The sequence below is a fragment of the Sus scrofa genome, chromosome 16 (genome assembly GCF_000003025.6).
Source record: "Sus scrofa isolate TJ Tabasco breed Duroc chromosome 16, Sscrofa11.1, whole genome shotgun sequence".
Lineage (NCBI taxonomy): Eukaryota > Metazoa > Chordata > Mammalia > Artiodactyla > Suidae > Sus > Sus scrofa.
This window is the reverse complement of record NC_010458.4, coordinates 20,004,157-20,023,738: the sequence shown is the minus strand read 5'-3', so window position 1 is coordinate 20,023,738 and position 19,582 is coordinate 20,004,157. Positions and strand designations below refer to the sequence as shown.

Genomic DNA, 19,582 nt, shown 5'->3' with positions numbered 1-19,582 from the left:
ATCAAAAATATTTAAAGCCCTCTCATTTGGCTCTGATGATCACCACCTGCTCTCATGTTCTCCTGCGAGTCATTTGTGGGTGAAACATCAGGTGACTAAGAAGTAAGGGTGGTGAAAGAGACAGTCTGCAGTCCACGGAAAAAATGCCGCTTTCTTCTCAAATGCTTATGTACTTTTTATTTCTCCAGGACCAGCAAGGTGTAGGGCCCAAAGCACAACGGCTGGGATGGACACACCGAGGGTGAAGCGTCCTGAAAAGAAAAGACGGTGACCGGCCAACCGATCCCAAGGTCAAGCCCTAGGAACAATTTTGGACTGGGAAAGGGACCAAATACGAAGCCTCCCAGCCTGCTGGGGTCGGCCGACTGGCGGAGGCGGCGCTGGAAAACGCGCCACTGCGCAGACTCCGCGGCCTGACGCAGCCGCTTAGCGGGAGGGGCCCGCAAGGGAAGTAGGGGGTGTGCGGCGTTGCTAAAAGCTGAGGGTTGTCTGCTCCTCTCCGCTTTCTGAGGGAGATGCGGGGCGCCAGGCCGCTGCAGGGCGTTCGGGTCGTGGAGCTGGCCGGCCTGGCCCCGGCCCCGTTCTGCGGTATGGTCCTGGCGGACTTCGGGGCGCAGGTGGTGCGTGTAGACCGACCCGGCTCCCCTGGCGACCCGAGCCCCTTGGCCCGGGGCAAGCGCTCGCTGGTGGTGAACCTGAAGCTGCCACAGGGACCGGCGGTGATGCGGCGTCTGTGCGCACTGGCGGACGTGGTGCTGGAGCCCTTCCGCCCTGGTGAGCGCCCGGCCTCGACAGAGATTAGTCCCGAAAGAGGGAGGGCGCCAGACCGTTTGGGGCTGGGCCCAGCACACCTTTGCCCTTTTGCCACAGACGTCCCTGTCTTTCCAGACTTTTCTGCTGCATTTGATATTGTCGTTGCCCCCCTGAGACAGTCTTCCATAGTTGGAACCCGAGATACTACTGTTGCTCTTGTACTTGTACCTCTTTTTCTGACTTCTTCCCAAGTTCCTCTTTTTGCTAATCGCCCTTTTATATTTGCCTTTTAAAATTATTTTAGGGTCACGAACCTTATGAGAATTGATCTCCCCGAAAACTCCATATAGGTACATCGTCATAAGGGCGTCTGCAGACCCAGGCTAACACTCTGCCTTAAATGCTAGTGTTCCCGACTTCCAGCTTCAGTTCAATTTCTTGGGCACTCTGCTTCTTGGAGCCACCTTATCCATTCCCATTATTTTTACCTTTTACAGGCAGTCGATGGCCAAATCTGTAATTGTACCTGCTTGTTTTAGAGCCACAGACTGCACGAATACACAGGTCCTGTGTATCTCTATATGCCAGTCCTGGGGCATTTAGGCTTCCACATATTCCAAACTGAGCCCATCATCTTTCCTCCTAAAATAGCATTTCTTCCTTCTGTATTATTTATTTTCAGTGGGGTCTATATCCACCCACTCTGCCTGACTCAGAAACTTGTATTTCATCTAGAACACCAATCTTCCTCCTCTGTACCACCTCTTGCCCCCCAGCTTTCAGTTGTCACCAACCCCGACATTCTTCATCCTTTCTATGACTCAGGATTCTTTCTCCCCACATGTACTGCAGCTTTCTTGACACAGTTATAATGGTCTTTTTAATGCTGATGTTTGGGCCTAGCACCACTCTGATCTATCCTCCGATAACAACTGCCACCATAATTTTGCTCAAGGAGCCATCCAAAGCTTCAGCTCTTATGTAGCAGAAAGGCAGTAAATGTTTGATGAATGTCTCTGGGACACCAGACATATTTAAATGTGTTAACTCATTTACCCTCAGAGCCAGCTTTGAGGACTATAATTTAGTAGTAGGATTATATCATAATTTAATAAGGCCCCATTTGAAGTTGAAGGAGGCTCTACGTGGTTAAATAATTTGTCTTGCAATTAGAAAGGTAGAGCTATGGATACAGACATGGCTACAGGGGAGGAAATTGTGGCTGGTGTTTATCTAAGTAGAGGAATGGAGTTCCTTTGTAACTTACCATAATTTTTAAAAGGACAAAGGCAGTGAGTTTATTATCTAATCTTTCTATTTTCAGCTTCAGGAAGCTTTAGGTTCCAGTTTCCTGGATTTTGCACAATTAATTATTAGTTGTCCCGTGAACAAACCATCACGGGTCATTTACGGGTAAACTGGCCCTCTCTATCTGTGGTTCCTTGGCGTCCACCAACCAATATTGTAGGTTTTGCTATTGAAAAAAACTGTGTTTGTTTACCTGCATGGTTCAAACCCGCCTTGTTCAAGGGTCAGCTGTATACTTGCTAATAATGTGAGAGCAATTTAATGCTGTTGTAGCTAACTTTTCTTTTCATGAATCTTTTTTTTTTTTTTTTCCTTTTTGTCTTTTTGCCATTTCTAGGGCTGCTCCTGCAGCATGTGGAGGTTCCCAGGCTAGGGGTCCAATCGGAGCTATAGCTGCTGGCCTATGCCAGAGCCACAGCAACATGGGATCCGAGCCATATCTGCACCCTACACCACAGTTCACGGCAATGCCAGATCCTTAACCCACTGAGCAAGGCCAGGGACTTGCAACCTCATGGTTCCTAGTCTGATTCGTTAACCACTGAGCCAGGATGGGAACTCCTCTTTTCATGAGTCTTTACTTAGCCTTTTTGTAAAGAGACTGAGACATGTTAGAAGCCTGTGGAAACAGATGAGACATTAATCCAGCGAGAGGAGCCTGTGACCCCTTAGGCAAGTACAGAATGAGGTAGAAGGTGGTAGGCACTGAGGCGGGCTTAAACATAGAAAAGACTCTAAAAGGAATAGCAGTTTCCAAAAGTCAATTTTTGATCAAATAAAGACCCAAAGTAACTTCCAAGAGAACAAACTATTTCTTTCTTTCTTTCTTTTTTTTTTTTTAAAGGGCCGAACCCTCAGCATATGGAGGTTCCCAGGCTAGGGGTCGAATCAGAGCTACAGCTGCTGGCCTATGCCAGAGCCACAGCAACTCGAGATCTGAGCTGCGTCTGTGACCTACACCACAGCTCATGGCAACACCGGATCCTTAACCTACTGAGCAAGACCAGGGATCGGACCCCCATCCTCATGGATCATAGTCGGGTTCTTTAACCGCTGAGCCATGAAGGGAACTCCTAGGCTGTTGCTAATAAATTACTAAGGAGAGAATGTGGGAAACTGACAAGGGACTGACTGAAGGGGTGAAATGTCTACTCAGGATTGAGGATGCTTGGATGTGCCAGAAGGAAGGCAGGGCAGCGCTTGGGGGAAATAGTTTGGGGGCTGAGGGCAGAAGCCACACATTCCAGATGTGGGAGCTTCACTCTCTGAGTCCTTAATTATTGGAAATACGCTATAAACCCAGATCACATGTTACCAGGGTTCCTTGCAAAAGTCCTGTTTTATGTTTGTCACAGAGAAGGGATGATACCTGTCCTCAATTCTTGCTCTCCTCAAGAAATTTTAACTTTTCTCTTAAGGTGTCATGGAAAAACTCCAGCTGGGCCCAGAGACTCTACTGAGGGAGAATCCAAAGCTTATCTACGCCAGGCTGAGTGGGTTTGGCCAGTCAGGAAGATTCTTTCAGGTAGCAGGACATGACATCAACTATTTGGCTTTGTCGGGTACGTTGAACAAAGTAATTTCTCTACACTTTTTGTTTTGTTCCCAGTCATGATCTATAGTTACACAGATTAAAACAGATTTTTAAAGGTGAAGATTTAACTATCCGCTGGAATCAATAAAGAGCATGTGGTTGTTTTAAAAAGGGTTGGTTTGTTTCGGACCTGTCATTCTCAGCCTTCTCCTGCCTTACTTAACACATTGGAGGATTATATGCTCTCACTAGTAACATTTACTTGCTGCCTTTGTGGAGTGAAGTAGCAAGCCTGTGCTAGGAAGTAAGAGATTGCTGATGGTAGAAATAGTTGCCTTAGAGTTTGAAAATGCTGATACAGTTTGATTCTGATCCCCCTTTTCCCCCACGTCATTGAGAATGGTTGCCTAAATCATGATATTAGAAATTCTGTGAATACGAGAAAAAGCCCATGCTTTTCAGGTCATCATATGACCTTACCTGAGTTTTTGCCTGTAAGGACGTGTCTTAGAATGGCCTAATTCTAGATTTCTAAGAACTATGTTGCTGAGTAAAGGAAGTCTCAAATTTTCTGTGTTTCCACATTTAAGGGTTGAGGAAAGGGTTGAGTGTAGAGTTGGCTTTTCATCTCTATTAAAAAATTTAATCCCATTTCTTTTTCTTGGGTTTATTACCTTGCATCTTTTTCTAATAAGGATGGAAATGCATTATGCTGTTGTTAAGCCATAAACTGGATGGCTAGCAACCATTCCTCCCCACCCCCAAACACCAGTGAATAAAAACTTAGCAATAAAATTCTGAAAATGTTCATGGAAGAAAGTTTTATTTAAAAAAAAAACAACCAAAAACCAAAGCAAGGAGCCTTATTGGAGGAAAACCTGCTTAGAAGTGTACTGAACAGGTTTCGATTTAGAAAAGCATGAGGTATTAGTTTTTAACTTACATTGGTAACTAGAGAGGTTGGCTTTTCTCTGAAGATGTTCATGTATTTATTTAAAAGAGACATTAAATTTACAGTTAGTGTTCCCCATTTTTTTTTTTTTAATGGTATAGGTGTTCTGTCAAGAATTGGCAGAAGTGGCGAGAATCCACAGCCCCCGATGAATCTCCTGGCTGACTTTGGTGGTGGCAGCCTCATGTGTGCCCTGGGCATCATGATGGCTCTGTTTGAACGCACACGCTCTGGCAAGGGTCAGATCATTGATGCAAGCATGGTAAGTATAATTGGGGGAAACGACAAGCCTTCCAGTTGTTCTATGGCTCCCTCAAATCCTCTTCTGAACAAGACAAAAGATAAATGAGGAGTTCCCATCGTGGTGCAGTGGAAACTAATCTGACCTGGAACCATGAGGTTGTGAGTTCGATCCTTGGCCTCTCTCAGTGGTTAAGGATCCGGCGTTGCCGTGAGCTGTGTGTGGTGTAGGTCGCAGATGTGGCTTGGATCTGGCGTGGCTGTGGCTGTGGCATAGGCCAGCAGCTGTAGCTCTGATTCGACCCCTAGCCTGGGAATCTCCATATGCCACAGGTGCAGTCCTAAAAAGATTAAAAAAAAAAAAAAAAAGATAAATGAGATTTGAAGTTTGGATTCCAATTGCCAAGGATAGTCTTTTCTTTAAAATGGCTTCGCCTGTTTGACATGTGTCAGAATGTCAAATTTTGATCATCTGTTTGTGAAGTCAGTTTTCTAAACTTTTCACGACTCACCTGCTTGCTATGTTCTGTCTCAGCAGTTTTCCCCGTGCTGTCTCTTGAATATGATTTTCAAGCAGTCGTCATTCCAAACTGGGCTCAAGAAGTCTCCCTTAGCAAGTAGGGAAGAATCTTAACGAGGCTCCCGTAAAATGGACCAGTCCAGATCTTCCTGCTGCATTGTGTAGGGCAGACTCAGACATCATGATGCCTCAGTGTTTTTACCACCATATATTGAGCCCTCACCTCGCCTTGTCCTAGGCACTTATCCTTTGGGATTTCTCCAAGACCCCCAAATAACAGTTTCACTTGGAATACATTGTTATTTTAAAGAAGAGCAACCTGGAGCTTAGGAATTGGCCCAAGTTCTCACAGCTAGTTGATGAGAGCCCAGTCCAGAGCCACTACGTGTTTGCATTTGGAGAGCAGTTGGGTGTGGGATAGAAAATGGGTTTGATGGCGACGAGATGGAGGCAGAGGAACCAGTTCCTGGGTTGTTGCTGAGAGATAATGGTTAATGGTTGAATGGGTCTGGATTTAAGGGTTTATGCTTGGAATGTGAAATCGCTGGGGTTTGATGAGATACTGGCCATGAAGGGAGAGGGAGGCAGAAGGATGGCTTCCTACCTCTGGCGTGGAGAACCTGAGGGCGGTGGTACCGTGCCCAGGGGGAGGACTGAGGAAGGGACAGCCCCAGGCCGCGGAGTTAGAGTGCAGACTCTGGCGGCCAACTTCCCCGACCCCCGCTCTGCCATTACGAGCTCTGTGACTTTGTGTAAGTTCCTTAACTTCCTCGTGCCTCAGTTTCCTTTGTAAACTGGAGGTAATAATGGTTTCCACCTCAGAGTGTGGTTAGAGAATGAAGTGAGTTCACCCATTTTTCCGTGTGTGTACAATGCCTGGCATAGAGAGGCACTCTAAGGCTTTGCGGTTGTTATTACTATTATTGGAAGAAAAGGAATGTGCTTTTGATCATTTCACGTTTGAGGTGTGTGGTTCAGCTGTCCCAGTGGGGTACTTGAAGTTAGGCACGAGGAACAGCTTTCAGAGTCATTTGGGAACCATATGAGACTGTGTGGTCCCCTGGGCAGGGGACAGGACAGCAGCACTTGAGGAGTGAGTGGGTCGAAGAGGAGAAGCAAGACCCCCTGGCTTTTGCCTCCTCCTCACAGGCCAAGGGCTCCCTACCTTGTGCTATTTCTGTGCCTTGTGACACTGCTGTTAAGGTACCTCCACATTGTCCCTTGTCCTTAATGTTCATCCTGGCGTGATTTCCCTGGGAGTGGCATGTGACCGATCTTTTTATTTCCAGCCCTGGCCCAGGCCCAGCAGGCACTGGTAGTGGCAGCGATGCTAACTTTATACTTGCTGCTTTCCAAGTGCAAGACTTAGGTATTCAACCCTCTTTTGACCCACTCAACTCCCCAAAGGAGGTGTGCTCACTTTCATCATCTGGACATACGGAGGTTCCCAGGCTAGGGGTCGAATCGGAGCTACAGTTGCCGGCCTACACCACAGCCATAACAACGCCAGATCCGAGCTGTGTCTGGGACCTACACCACAGCTCACGGCATCGCCAGATCCTCAACCTCCTGAGTGCTGCCAGGGATCGAACCTGCAACTTCATGGTTCCTAGTCAGATTAGTTTCTGCTGCACCACAACAGGAACTTGGTTGCCTGTCTTCTAAAGCAGGTGGCTGGAAAGGGTCAGACGCCCAGTGTTCCCCCAGGCAGTTTGACACTTTCATGGGCATGAAAGCCCAGGCAGCCTTGTGATGAGATGTGGATTATAATTGCTGTGTCTCTTGTCCTGCATCTTTTTACAGCATCCAGTAAAGTCCGTTTGTATCATGAGCCAAACTAGATCCCTAACTGTGTTAGGACACCTTTTTCCCACAGATGTGTTAGTACATCCAGTGTATAAAAGATTTTGCGTGTTTGTGTGTGTAAATGTGGGACTAAGATCTATGTAACCCCGTTTCAAAAAACAAAAAACAAAAAAGCACTACTATAGGCCACTCATATAAACCTCCACCATTTGGTGACGACAAATATCAGATTCAGGAATTCAGGTGTGCACGAGCTTCAAGTTAAAAAGGAAAGGTGGCATGTATCTAAACATACATTTTGTATTGTTTTGCAGCCAAATTGCATGCTCACAGTTGGAAGGGGTCCCCTCTCTTGGTAACCCTGCTTTGATGGCCTTCTCCCTGGGGTACTGGAATCATTAGGATCGTGAAGCCATGGGGATAGGGAGGTAGTCTTCTTTCGATAGCTCGGTGCACCCAGCCTTGTGATAATCATACCTGACATCTGAATCCTGTCCTGTTGCTTCAGGGCTCAGTGGGAAGTAGCATTCCCAAACTAGTTTGCATTCAGAAAACCCATATACCTGACATCCATATCCTTTTGTTGATTTTTAACTTTCTAGTGATTATTAAAGTATAATTAAATACCCAAATTTGTTTTCTTAGTCCAACTAGAATAAACTAAATTTAAGGGTCGTATGATTTACCTTTAAATGTGATAGACTTCATATATCTGTGTGAATGTGTCAGTAGGTTTTGGGATCAGATGATGAATTTTTAAAACCTTTTTGCTTTCTTTTCAGCTTTTTTTTTTTTTTTTTTGTCTTTTTGCCATTTCTTGGGCTGTTCCCGTGGCATATGGAAGTTCCCAGGCTAGGGGTCGAATCAGAGCTGTAGCCGCTGGCCTATGCCAGAGCCACAGCAACATGGGATCTGAGCTGTGTCTGCGACTTACCCCACAGCTCACGGCAACACCGGATCCTTAACCCACTGAGCGAGGCCAGGGATTGAACCCGAAACCTCATGGTTCCTAGTCAGATTCGTTAACCACTGAGCCACGACGGGAACTCCTCTTTTCAGCTTTTTTATCCTGAAAGTTCTTAACACACATAAAAAGTGAAGAGAGTGTATAATGAACTTCCATGAAGCCTCACTTAACTTTAAAAAATTATCAACATTTTGCCAATCTTATATGAAAGGAAGAACAAAAGTAGTTCCTTGAAGCCTTTTCTGAACAGTATTCCCTGAACTGAATAGCACAGAAACTCAGTGTATCATAAACTTGCTCTAAGTTACTTTCTCAAAATATCAAAGAAGTTTTATAATTAGATATAATCTTCCTATATTCGAAGGCAAGTATTTTTGCACAAATCTTTTTTGAAAACAGAAGTAGAAATCAACCATGCTTTTTATAGTTGAATGATCTGGATTTGTATTGTATTCTTTTTCTTCAAAGGTGGAAGGAACAGCATATCTAAGTTCCTTTCTGTGGAAAACGCAACTAACAGGACTGTGGGACCAGCCTCGTGGACAGAACATGTTAGATGGTGGAGCACCTTTCTACACGACCTACAAGACGGCCGACGGGGGGTTCATGGCTGTTGGAGCAATCGAGCAGAAGTTCTATGAGCTGCTGGTCAAGGGTGAGTTACTTCACCCACCTCTTTCTCGTAAATATTTTTTAGCCTCGTTTTAGGTACTTTTCAAGTTCATAATGTCTTTTATTACATACTCATTTTTTAAAAATTTATTTTACTTTTTATTGAAGTATAGTTGATTTACAATATTGTGTTAGTTTCTGGTATACAGCAAAGTGATTTAATTTTATGTATGTGTATATGTATTCATTTTCTTTGCCATTGTAGGTTATTATAAGATATTGTATATAGTTCCCTGTGCTATACAATAGGACCTTGTTGTTTATCTGTTTTGTATATAGTAGTTTGTATCTGCTAACCCAAAACTCCTAATTTATCCTGCCTCCACCACTTTCCCCTGTGGTAACCTTAAGTTTGTTTTCTACCTTATGGAGTCTATTTCCGTTTTGTCTTTTTTTAGGGACGCGCCCATGGCATATGGAAATTCCCAGGCTAGGGGTCGAATCAGAGCTGCAGCCACCGGCCTACGTTACAGCCACAGCAATGCAGGAGCCAAGCCGCATCTGTGACCTACACGACAGCTCATGGCAACCCAGATCCTTAACCCACTGAGCTAGGCCAGGGGTCGAACATGCGTCCCCATGGATACCAGTCAGGTTCCTTACTGCTGAGCCACGATGGGAACTCCTCTTCCATTTTTAAATTGACAGATAATTTTACAAGTCTATAAAATAGCTCAGATTTAAAAAAAATAATCACTTTGTAGGAATTCAGTGTTCTCAGTACGTTGTGTGACCACATCTTATTCTCCCCTAAAAATGATCTGCTGGTTCTACCACTTTTGTTCCTTGATAAATGTCCCTCATATTACTTCAATGACAGCAATCACCAGAGCACAGAGAGATATTGTTGAATGAGACAGTGTTAAAATATGTTACCATCACTTGATGCTTCTGCAGTTTACCTTTCTTGCTGATTCTTGTCTTATTGTCATGCTGCCACAGGTTAGCAGGGAAATTTGGAATTGCTTCTTCCCTAGTTAAATAATTGGACTGAAGTTATTTTGTTCCTGTGAAATGTGCATTTTAAAGTTCAAAGTTGTATCTTAAGAAGTTTTAGAATATACGCCAATGTGGTGTGACAGGCTGGTTGCATGAAGTGCATTTGTCTTTCAACTTTAAGTTTGGAGTTTTATTGTGATGTTTGGTAGCTTTTCAGCTGCAAAATACTACTCTGAGTTATTTGTATGTAGCTGAAATGATTGTTTTTGCAAGCACCAGAAAGCATTTTATGATCAACTACATTGACTTCATCAACTTCACTGTAGTTAGAAAAACCACAGAGAAGAATGGTTTATTTAGATCACATAGGATGCCTTTCTGTCCAGAATTTAAAACAAAGAATAGAGTTATTAATTCAAAATTCTGGACAGAAAATGCTATGGGGGTGGGGGTGCTGCAGGGTGCAGAACCTGGGGAGCAGCATGGCCATAACACAGTAGAGCGTACGCTTTACAAAAACCTGTGTTTTTGTGTATAGAGAATTTAAATATAATAATAGGATTGACTAATCTTTAGTGAAATTTTATTATCACCATGCACAGGCAATTCTAAATGACAGTTGAAAGTGATTTTGTCTTTTGACAAATATTCAAGGAACAGGGTAGTATAAGCTCTGAGTCAGATCAGCTACAGACAAGCCCTGGGGATGGAGATTTTCAGGGACAGGCCAAACCATGGCAGTTCTCTGGCAATGGAACTGTTGGGAGCTCCAAACTCATTTTCCCCCTCTTCCTCGGTTGTTATCCTGCTGTTTTTCTCAACTGCTGTGGTTGAGAGCCTGTTGGTTTTCAAGGCCACCGCAGAGCTGGGGAGAGACGGGTGAAATTAGCCTAAGCTTTACCACCACCAAGCTCACTGGTCTTACTGAGGTTCAGCCATTTTTCTTCAATATGCTCCTTAGATTTTTGAGTCCAAACTCTATAATCCCTCTGGTTATTTTTGCAGTCCCTCCTCTTTGCAGCCACAGCCTCAAGCCCTGCTCCCTTCACAGTTCACTCATGACCCTTAGCTGGCAGGTGGCTTATGCTTTAGGTAGACTTAGCATGTTGAATCAGCTTTTGCTTAATCTACACAGTCCATGTCAAAATGTCTGAGCATTTTCTTTCTTTTACAATACTTTTTTTGCAAAAGTAGTACTTTTATTAGTCCCATGTACATTAATTCTCTCTCAGGCCTAACTGGACAGACCCCCATATCCATAATAACTTTTCGAGGTAGCATTAATTTATTATTTATTTCACTTTGCTTATTGAGACCTTTGAGACGGTACCTTCATTTAGCCCTCAGGATCTGAACTTAAATACACAATGTTTTCATAAAATGCAGACTCCATTGTGCTGTGTCCCTGCTGCTTTCCAGCACAAAGAAATTTGTGAACACTGAAAATTTCATGGCATCTTGAGACAGACTCTTGTGTAGTAAATCATATAAGTGATAGATAATTTTTAAAAGTTGTTTTAAAATTTCAAAGTATTATTAAAAGAAAACCAGAAAATAACAAGTATTGGGGAGGATGTAGAGAAACTGAAACCCTGTGCACTACTGGTGGGAATGTAAAATTGTGCAGCCGCTGTGGAAGGTGGTTTGGTAGCCCCTCAAAAAATTAAACATAGAATTACTGAATGAACTGCCATTCCACTTCTGGGTATAGATCCAAAAGAATCGAAAGCAGGAACTTGGACAGATATTTGTATATCCATGTTTATGGAATTATTTACAATAGTTAAGTGGTGGAAGCAACCCAGGTGTCCATCAAGAGAGAATGGATAGGAGTTCCCATCGTGGCTCAGCGGAAACATATCTGACTAGTATCCATGAGGATGTGGGTTCAATCCCTGGCCTCGCTCCATGGGTTAAGGATCTGGAGTTGCGGTGAGCTGTGGTATAGGTCATAGATGTGGCTCGGATCTTGCATTGCTGTGGCTGTGGCATAGGCCAGCAGCTGCAGATCTGATTCACCCCAACCTAGGAACTTCCATATGCTGCGGGCGTGGCCCTAAAAAGACATAAAGAAAGAAAGAAAGAAAGAAGGAGAGAGAAATGGAAAAATGAAAGGTTATATATATGTATGTATATATAAAACAATGAAATGTTAGTTTTAAAAAAATAAATTCTGACATATGCTAAAGGTGGATGAATCTTGAGGATATTATGCTAAGTGAAATAAGCTAGTCACAAAAGGACAAATATTGTATTATTCCACTTAGATACCGAGAGTGCTCAGATTCATTGATAGGGTAGAATGATGTTGCCAGGGGCTGGGGGAAGGAGGAAATGAGGAAGTAGTGCTTAATGGGTATAGAGTTTCTATTTGGGAAGATGAAATGTTCTGGAGATGGATGGTAATGGTTCCAGAACAGTATGAAGGTACTTAATGTCATAGTACTGTATTCTTAATAATGACTGAAGTGGTAAAGTTTAATATCTTGTATATTTTACCACAGTTTTAAAAAATTAAAAAATCAAAATAATGTATTTTTTTAGAAAAGAGTCAACAATATAGAATTTGTAGAGATAGAAATTCTCCCTTGTTCTTGAGATGTGACCTTCAACAACTTTTCCTGTGTACATACAAACACAATTAAAAATTTTTTTACAGTATAATTTACATGTAATCTATGTAATTATATAAAATTGTAATTAATAGCTATCTCTTTTTGTTTCCAAATATAGCAAAGACATCCTTTTTTGTCAGTACTAAAGATTCTCAGCCTCGCCCTTTTTATATAGCAGCCATATCATAATCTGTGGTATACTTGTACTAAAATGTATTTAACCATGTCCTTATTCAAGTTTATTTATATTTTTCCAGTTTTTATTACAACAAATAATGTTTATTATTTATTAGTAAACATTGATCTTTGTACATATATTATTGTATACTTACCATATGCATTTTTGACTGATATGTGTCTAGTATTGTGTTACAGAGCAGTCAAATTTATGATGTGTAGTTAAAACAAAAATTATTTTGTGTAATTGTGTGTGTGTATGCATGTATGTTTAGGTAGTTTTTTGAAAATTGAAACATACTTTCCCAAGTTTTAATGATGTCTTAAGTCTCCAGGCCAGTCTCTGGAAGTCCGTTTGATTTGTAATAGCTATTGATTGGACTATAAAACGTAGCTACAATCTGTAATTCTCTTTTGTGGGGTAATGGAATCAGAGTTCCATATAAGAATGTCAAGAGAAACCCACAGCTAACATCATTCTCAATGGTGACAAGCTGAAAGAATTCCCACTGAGAACAGGAACAAGACACGGATGTCCACTTTTGCCACTATTCTTCAACAGAGTTTTGGAAGTCCTAGCCACAGCCATCAGAGAAGTAAAAGAGATAAAAGGAATCCAAATGGGAAAGGAAGAAGTAAAACTCTCACTATTTGCAGATGACATGATACTATACCTAGAGAATCCTAAAGACTCGACCAGAAAACTGTTAGAGCTCATCCATGAATTTGGCAAAGTCGCAGGATACAAAATTAATACACAAAAATCAATGGCATTTCTATACGCTAACAATGAAAGATCAGAAAGAGAAATTAGGGGAGCAATCCTGTTTACCATCGCATCCAAAAGAATCAAATACCTAGGAGTCAGCCTACCTAAGAGACAAAAGACCTATACTCTGAAAACTATAAGACACTGATGAAAGAAATCAAAGATGACACAAATAGATGGAAAGACATACCATGCTCTTGGATTGGAAGAGTTAATATTATCAAAATGACTATACTACCTAAGGCAATCTACAGATTCAATGCAATCCCTATCAAATTACCAAGGACATTTTTCATAGAACCTGAACAAAATATTTTAAAATGTGTTTGGAAGCACAAAAGACCCAGAAGAGCCAAAGACATCCTGAAAACAAAAAATGGAGCTGGAGGAATCAGGCTTCCTGACTTCAGACTATACTACAAAGCAACAATCGTCAAAACCATGTGGTACTGGCACAAAGACAGAAATATAGATCAGTGGAACAGGATAGAAAGCCCAAAATTCAACCCACGCACCTATAGCCAACTCATCTATGACAAAGGAGGCAAGAATATACAATGGAGAAAAGACAGCTTGTTCAGTAAGTGGTGCTGGGAAAACTGGACAGCCACATGGAAAAGAATGAAATTAGAACACTCCCTAACACCATACGCAAAAAGAAACTTCACATGGATGAAAGACCTAGATATAAGACCAGACGCTATAAAACTCTTAGAGGAAAACATAGGCCAAACACTCTCCGACATAAACGACAACAACATCTTCTCAGATCCACCTCTGAGAGTAATGACAGTAAAAACAAAAATAAACAAATGGGACCTAATCAAACTGAAAAGTTTCTTCACAGCAAAGGAAACCCTAAACAAAACGAAAAAACAACCCAGAGAATGGGAGAAAATCTTTGCAAGTGAATCAACGGACAAAGAATTAATCTCCCAAATTTATAAACACCTTCTGCAGCTCCATACCAAAAATCAAACAACCTCATCAAAAAAATGGGCAAAAGATCTAAACAGACCGTTCTCCAAGGAAGACCTACAGATGGCCAAAAAACACATGAGAAGACGTTCAGCATCACTCATGTTAGAGAAATGCAAATCAAAACCATGATGAGGTACCACCTTACACCAGCCAGAATGGCCATCATCCAAAAGTCTACAAACAAGAAGTGCTGGAGAGGGTGTGGAGAAAAAGGAACCCTAGTACACTGTCGGGGGGATTGTAAATTGGTGCAACCATTGTGGAAAACAGTATGGAGATTCCTCAGAAAACTAAACATAGAACTCCCATTTGATCCAGCAATCCCACTCCTGGCCATCTCTCCAGAGAAAACCATGACTCGCAAAGACACATGTACTCCAATGTTCATTGCAGCACTATTTACAATAGCCAAGATATGGAAACAACCTAAATGTCCATTGACAGAGGAGTGGATCAAGATGTGGTACATATACACAATGGAATATTACTCAGCCATTAAAAAGAACGAAATACTGGCATTTTTAGCAACATGGATGGACCTAGAAACTATCATGCTAATTGAAGTCAGCCATACAATGAGACACCAACATCAAAAGCTTTCACTGACATGTGGAATCTGAAAAAAGGACAGACTGAACTTCTTTGCAGAATAGACACTGACTCACAGACTTTGAAAAACTTACGGTCTTCGGAGGAGACAGTTTGGGGGGTGGGAAGATGGAAATCCTGTGAAATTGGATTGGGATGATCATTGTACAACTGCAGGTGTGATAAATTCATTGAGTAATTTAAAAAAAAATGTCAAGAACATGGGAAACAACCCACCCTAAACTGCTGGTTGTTCAGCCTGTGACCTTGATGAGGGTTCTGGGCAGGAAGGGAAATTGTGGACTGAGAGAGGTTGATAAGACAGTGGAAAAGCAGGGTGTCAGAGTTAGAGGCCTTTTGATTTCTAGTATTTATCCAGTATACAAATTATGACCCATGTAATCTCAAGTATAATGTTCATTCGGGAATTATTGGCTCCATTTTTATTTAGTGTTAGGATTCTAATCATATTCTGATTAAAGAAAAAAAACCTTAAAAAAGCACACAAATATGTTTCCAGCAGTAGTTATGATCTACATCACTGCTTATTTTCTGTGTTTTTCAGTCACAGAGTTTGGGGTAATCAGGAAAGAGAAAGCAAAAGTGAAAGATATCCTTAGAAACATCTCTTGGTACATTACAGGGATAAGCCTAAATTGTGGCTCTATGTCTTTCCTGGTATTTCAGTGGGACAAGTGGCTACAGAGAAAAATGTACTTGTATATTTCACAGGTGTTTTTTTCATAACTGTCCAGAACTGTGTGAGTTCTCTTTATTTTCTTATATCCCTCAAAACCTTAAGAAGAGCCTGCAGTTATCATATCTTCTTACCTTTGTAGGGACTTTTGCATGTTGAGAGCGGGTTACAAATGGTCATTATTTTTCAACGTTGTTAAATAAGGACGGGTGATAAAAGTGAGGATTATTTGATTAACTTGGCTAAACTTATGCAAAATATTATGCATAATTTAAATTTAGGCTTATACATGAGAGAATAGAAATGACAGTAACACCAAAGCCCCAGCAAAGTGGCCCTTTAGGTATAATTTAATCAGCACTGGAGTTCCAGTGTAGCTGCAAGGGTAGATGGTTATAGTCAGTAAGGAAGCACAGATCAGGTCATGGGCCAGAGAAGCTATCCTTCCTGTGATAGTCCCATGCTCGATGCATTTATCCTCTCTGCACCGTGTGTTGGTGGGTCTTTCAAGGCTTGTCATACTTGAGAGAAAGAAGTTTGTATGCCCCCTGTTGATTGACTGGCTGAAAGCTTTTTCCTAGGAACAATTCCCATGAGTCTTTGGTTACTTTGCAAGTCCTTTGTTCTAATTCACAGCAGGGTTTTAAGAGAGTAACAAGTCAAATATCATTGCGCTCCTAGAGCTCTTTTATTTGAAGAAAATAAAGAGAAATGAATATGACTTATAAATTTGTAATCTTGAATTCAGTCATTTATCGTATGCTACTACAGGCTTACCTCAGGAACTTTGTAGGCTGGGTTCCAGACCACTGCAGTAAAACGACTATCACAATAAAGCGAGTCACACAAATTTTTTGGCTTCCCAATGCACATAAAAGCTATGTTACATTATACTATACTGTATTAAGTACTCAATAGCATTGCCTAAAACGGCATTGTACACACCTTAATTTAAAAATATTTTATTTGATTGTTGTACACCTCTAAATGTAATAAAATTCATTAAGTAATAAAAATAAATAAAATAAAAATATTTTATTGCTTGAAATGCTAACCATCATCTGAGCCTTCAGTGAGTTGTAATGTTTTTGCTGATGGAGGCTTTAAAACATTGCAAGAATTACCAAAATGTGACACAAAGACATTAAGTAAGCAAATCCTTTTGTGAAAATGGCACTGTTGGTCTTGCTTCATACAAATTTGGCGCAGACTTTCCACTTGTAAAAATGCAATAAAGTGCAGTGAAGTGCGCAATAAAGTGTTATAAAGTTCAGTAGAGTAAATCACAATAAAATGGGGTGTATCTATAGTGATACATACATTTGTGTAGATTTTAGTTTTTGTAGGGTTTGGGAACACTGTATGAAATATGGAGTTATTTTAGTTCGGTATAACAGATAATAACATCATAAGGAAATTCCTATTTTGAAAACTGACTCGGAGGGAAGAAATTGACTTCTGGAAACCAGACCATTAAAATTGACTACTTCGGATGAAATGTAAATAATAAACTTTTGGCAAAGACTTGGAAAGTCTCTTTTGAGTCCTGCTATCCCTACTGCCTTCTCCAGCCTTTGGCTCCAGCTTAATATTGAGTTTGAATTTCTTCTCTTGACTCATTTGAGAAATCCCTATAGAACATCCTATTTGGGAGAATATGGTGAGTTCAAACTCATTTTCATCGACAATAATCACTCCAGCCACCCAAAGCATGCTAATTTAAGAAATTGTGTTTTTCTCTCAGGACTCGGACTAAAGTCTGATGAACTTCCCCATCAGATGAGCATAAGGGATTGGCCAGAAATGAAGAAGAAATTTGCAGATGTATTTGCAAAGAAGACAAAGGCAGAGTGGTGTCAGATCTTCGATGGCACAGATGCATGTGTGACTCCTGTTCTGACTCTGGAAGAGGTTGCGCATCATGGTCATAACAAAGATCGGGGCTCATTTATTACTGACGGGGAGCAGGGTGTGAGTCCCCGCCCTGCACCTCTTCTCTCCAACACCCCAGCCGTCCCATCCTCTGAAAGAAATCCCTTTGTAGGAGAACATACAGAAGAGATACTTAAAGAATTTGGGTTCAGCCAGGAAGAGATCATTCAGCTTAAGTCTGATGAAATTATTGAAAGTAATAAACCAAGATCTAAGATCTAATCTCTAAGTTCCAAGGTCCACAACTCAAGTGAATTTGAGTATTGCATTTACAGTATAGTGTAATGCAGAAAAATCGTATGCATAGAAACGAGAGAAAACAATATCACAGTGGTCCAGCTATTCTAATCAGGAAACAAGATTCTGCTTATACAGTAATGATCGAATTCTGAAAATGGTTGATTTAGGAATATTTTAAATTTACCCATACTAAATTGTGGCAGTTTTTTTGCCTTCCAGTTTACTTAATGGGTTATATTTGTTGATTTAAAATACTTATAAATGAATTAATATAATCCTTTTTATTAAATAAAGGCTTTTTTCCTGCATAAAGTTTACTCATGCTTTTAAGTTTGTAGAAAACTTTCAAGAAGTTTCTTTAACACTAAAAGAGATTTTTGTTACTCGTGGAAACATTTTAGGCTCTCCTGTTAACTAGAATGAATGTCCTTAGAAAAGTCTGATCCTTTTAATTTGATAAGGAACTCATTCATCCATTGTCTTTGAGCTGGAATTTTAAGAAGTGTTCTTGCGATTTGCTTCAGATGACTGCCACCCCTCCAGCTAGACTGCTCTGCTGAGAGCCTAGCTCCTGCCTGTTGGTATCATCCAAGTGTGTCCTTTATCACTAAATTGTCCCGTCATCCACTTGAAAGTCTTACCAGACTTTTCCTTCTCTTCCAGTCTCCGGCTTCACTCCCATCCATCTCCCTCTGCCCCCAGTAGGCCCCACAGCTTACCTCTCACTTCGTCTGGCCACTGCTCAATTCATTTATTGGTTCTAATAATTTTTGTGTGAAGTCTTTAGGGCTCTCTTTATATGGTATCAATCATGTCATTTGCAAACAGGGACAGTTGTACCTCTTTCCTTCCAGTTTGAATACCTTTTATTTCTTTTTCTTTTCCGATTGCTGTGCCTAGGACTTCCAATACCATATTGAATAGAAGTGGTCAGAGTGGGCATTCTTATCTTATTCCTGAATTTAGTGGGAAAGCTTTTCGCTTTTAACTGTTGAATGTCATGTTAGCGTGTGTTTGTCGTAAGTGCTTTTACTGTGTTGAGGTATATTCCCTCTCTACCCATTTTGGTGAGAGTTTTTATCATGAATGGATGCTTTCTAATCATTTTCATTTCCATGAAATATCTTTTTCCATCCCTAAGCTTTCTGTTTTTGTGTGTCTTTTTACCTTGAAGTGAGTCTCTTGTAGGCCGCATATTGGAGGTTTTTGTTTTTGTTTTTTTTTTTAATCCAATTTGCCACTCTATCTTTTGATGAGAGCATTTAGTCCTTGAACATTTAAAGTAATTATTGATAGGTGTGTACTTATTGCCATTTTTCACCTTGTTTTCCAGTGGATTTTGTGGTTATTTGTTTATTTCATTTTCTTTTTCTTTCTTTTTTTTTTTTTTTTTTGCCTTTTTAGGGCCACGTCCTTGGCATATGGATGTTCCCAGGCTAGGGGTCAAATCAGAGCTAAGATGCTGGCCTACACCACAGCCACAGCAATGCTGGACCCCAAACCCACTGAGTGAGGCCAGGGATCAAATCTACATCCTCATGGATACTAGTCAGATTTGTATCCACTGCATCACAATGGGAACTCCCTGTTTATTTATATTCTTTTTTTTTTTTCTTTTGTGGTTTGATGATTTTCTTTTGTGGTGTGCTTGAGTTCTTTTCTTTTTAATTTTGTGAATCTCTTTTATGTCTGTCTGTCTTTTTTTCTTTCTTCCTTTTGCTATTTAGGGCTGCACCCATGGCATATGAAAGTTCCCAGGCTAAGGGTCGAATCGGAGCCACAGTTGCTGGCCTACAACACAGCCACAGCAACACGGGATCCAAGCTACATCTGCAACCTACAGCATACTCATGGCAATGCCAGATCCTTAACCCACTGAGCAAGGCCAGGGA

At 41.2% G+C, this 19,582-nt stretch overlaps 1 protein-coding gene across 1 annotated transcript; it reads left to right on the top strand.

Annotated features, from left to right (window-relative positions):
- AMACR (alpha-methylacyl-CoA racemase) lies at positions 400-17,998 on the top strand. The gene is made up of 5 exons (XM_003133873.4): positions 400-774; positions 3,480-3,623; positions 4,649-4,809; positions 8,549-8,735; positions 17,263-17,998. The coding sequence occupies exons 1-5, from the start codon at positions 516-518 to the stop codon at positions 17,670-17,672; spliced, it is 1,161 nt and encodes a 386-aa protein (XP_003133921.2). The 5' UTR covers positions 400-515; the 3' UTR covers positions 17,673-17,998.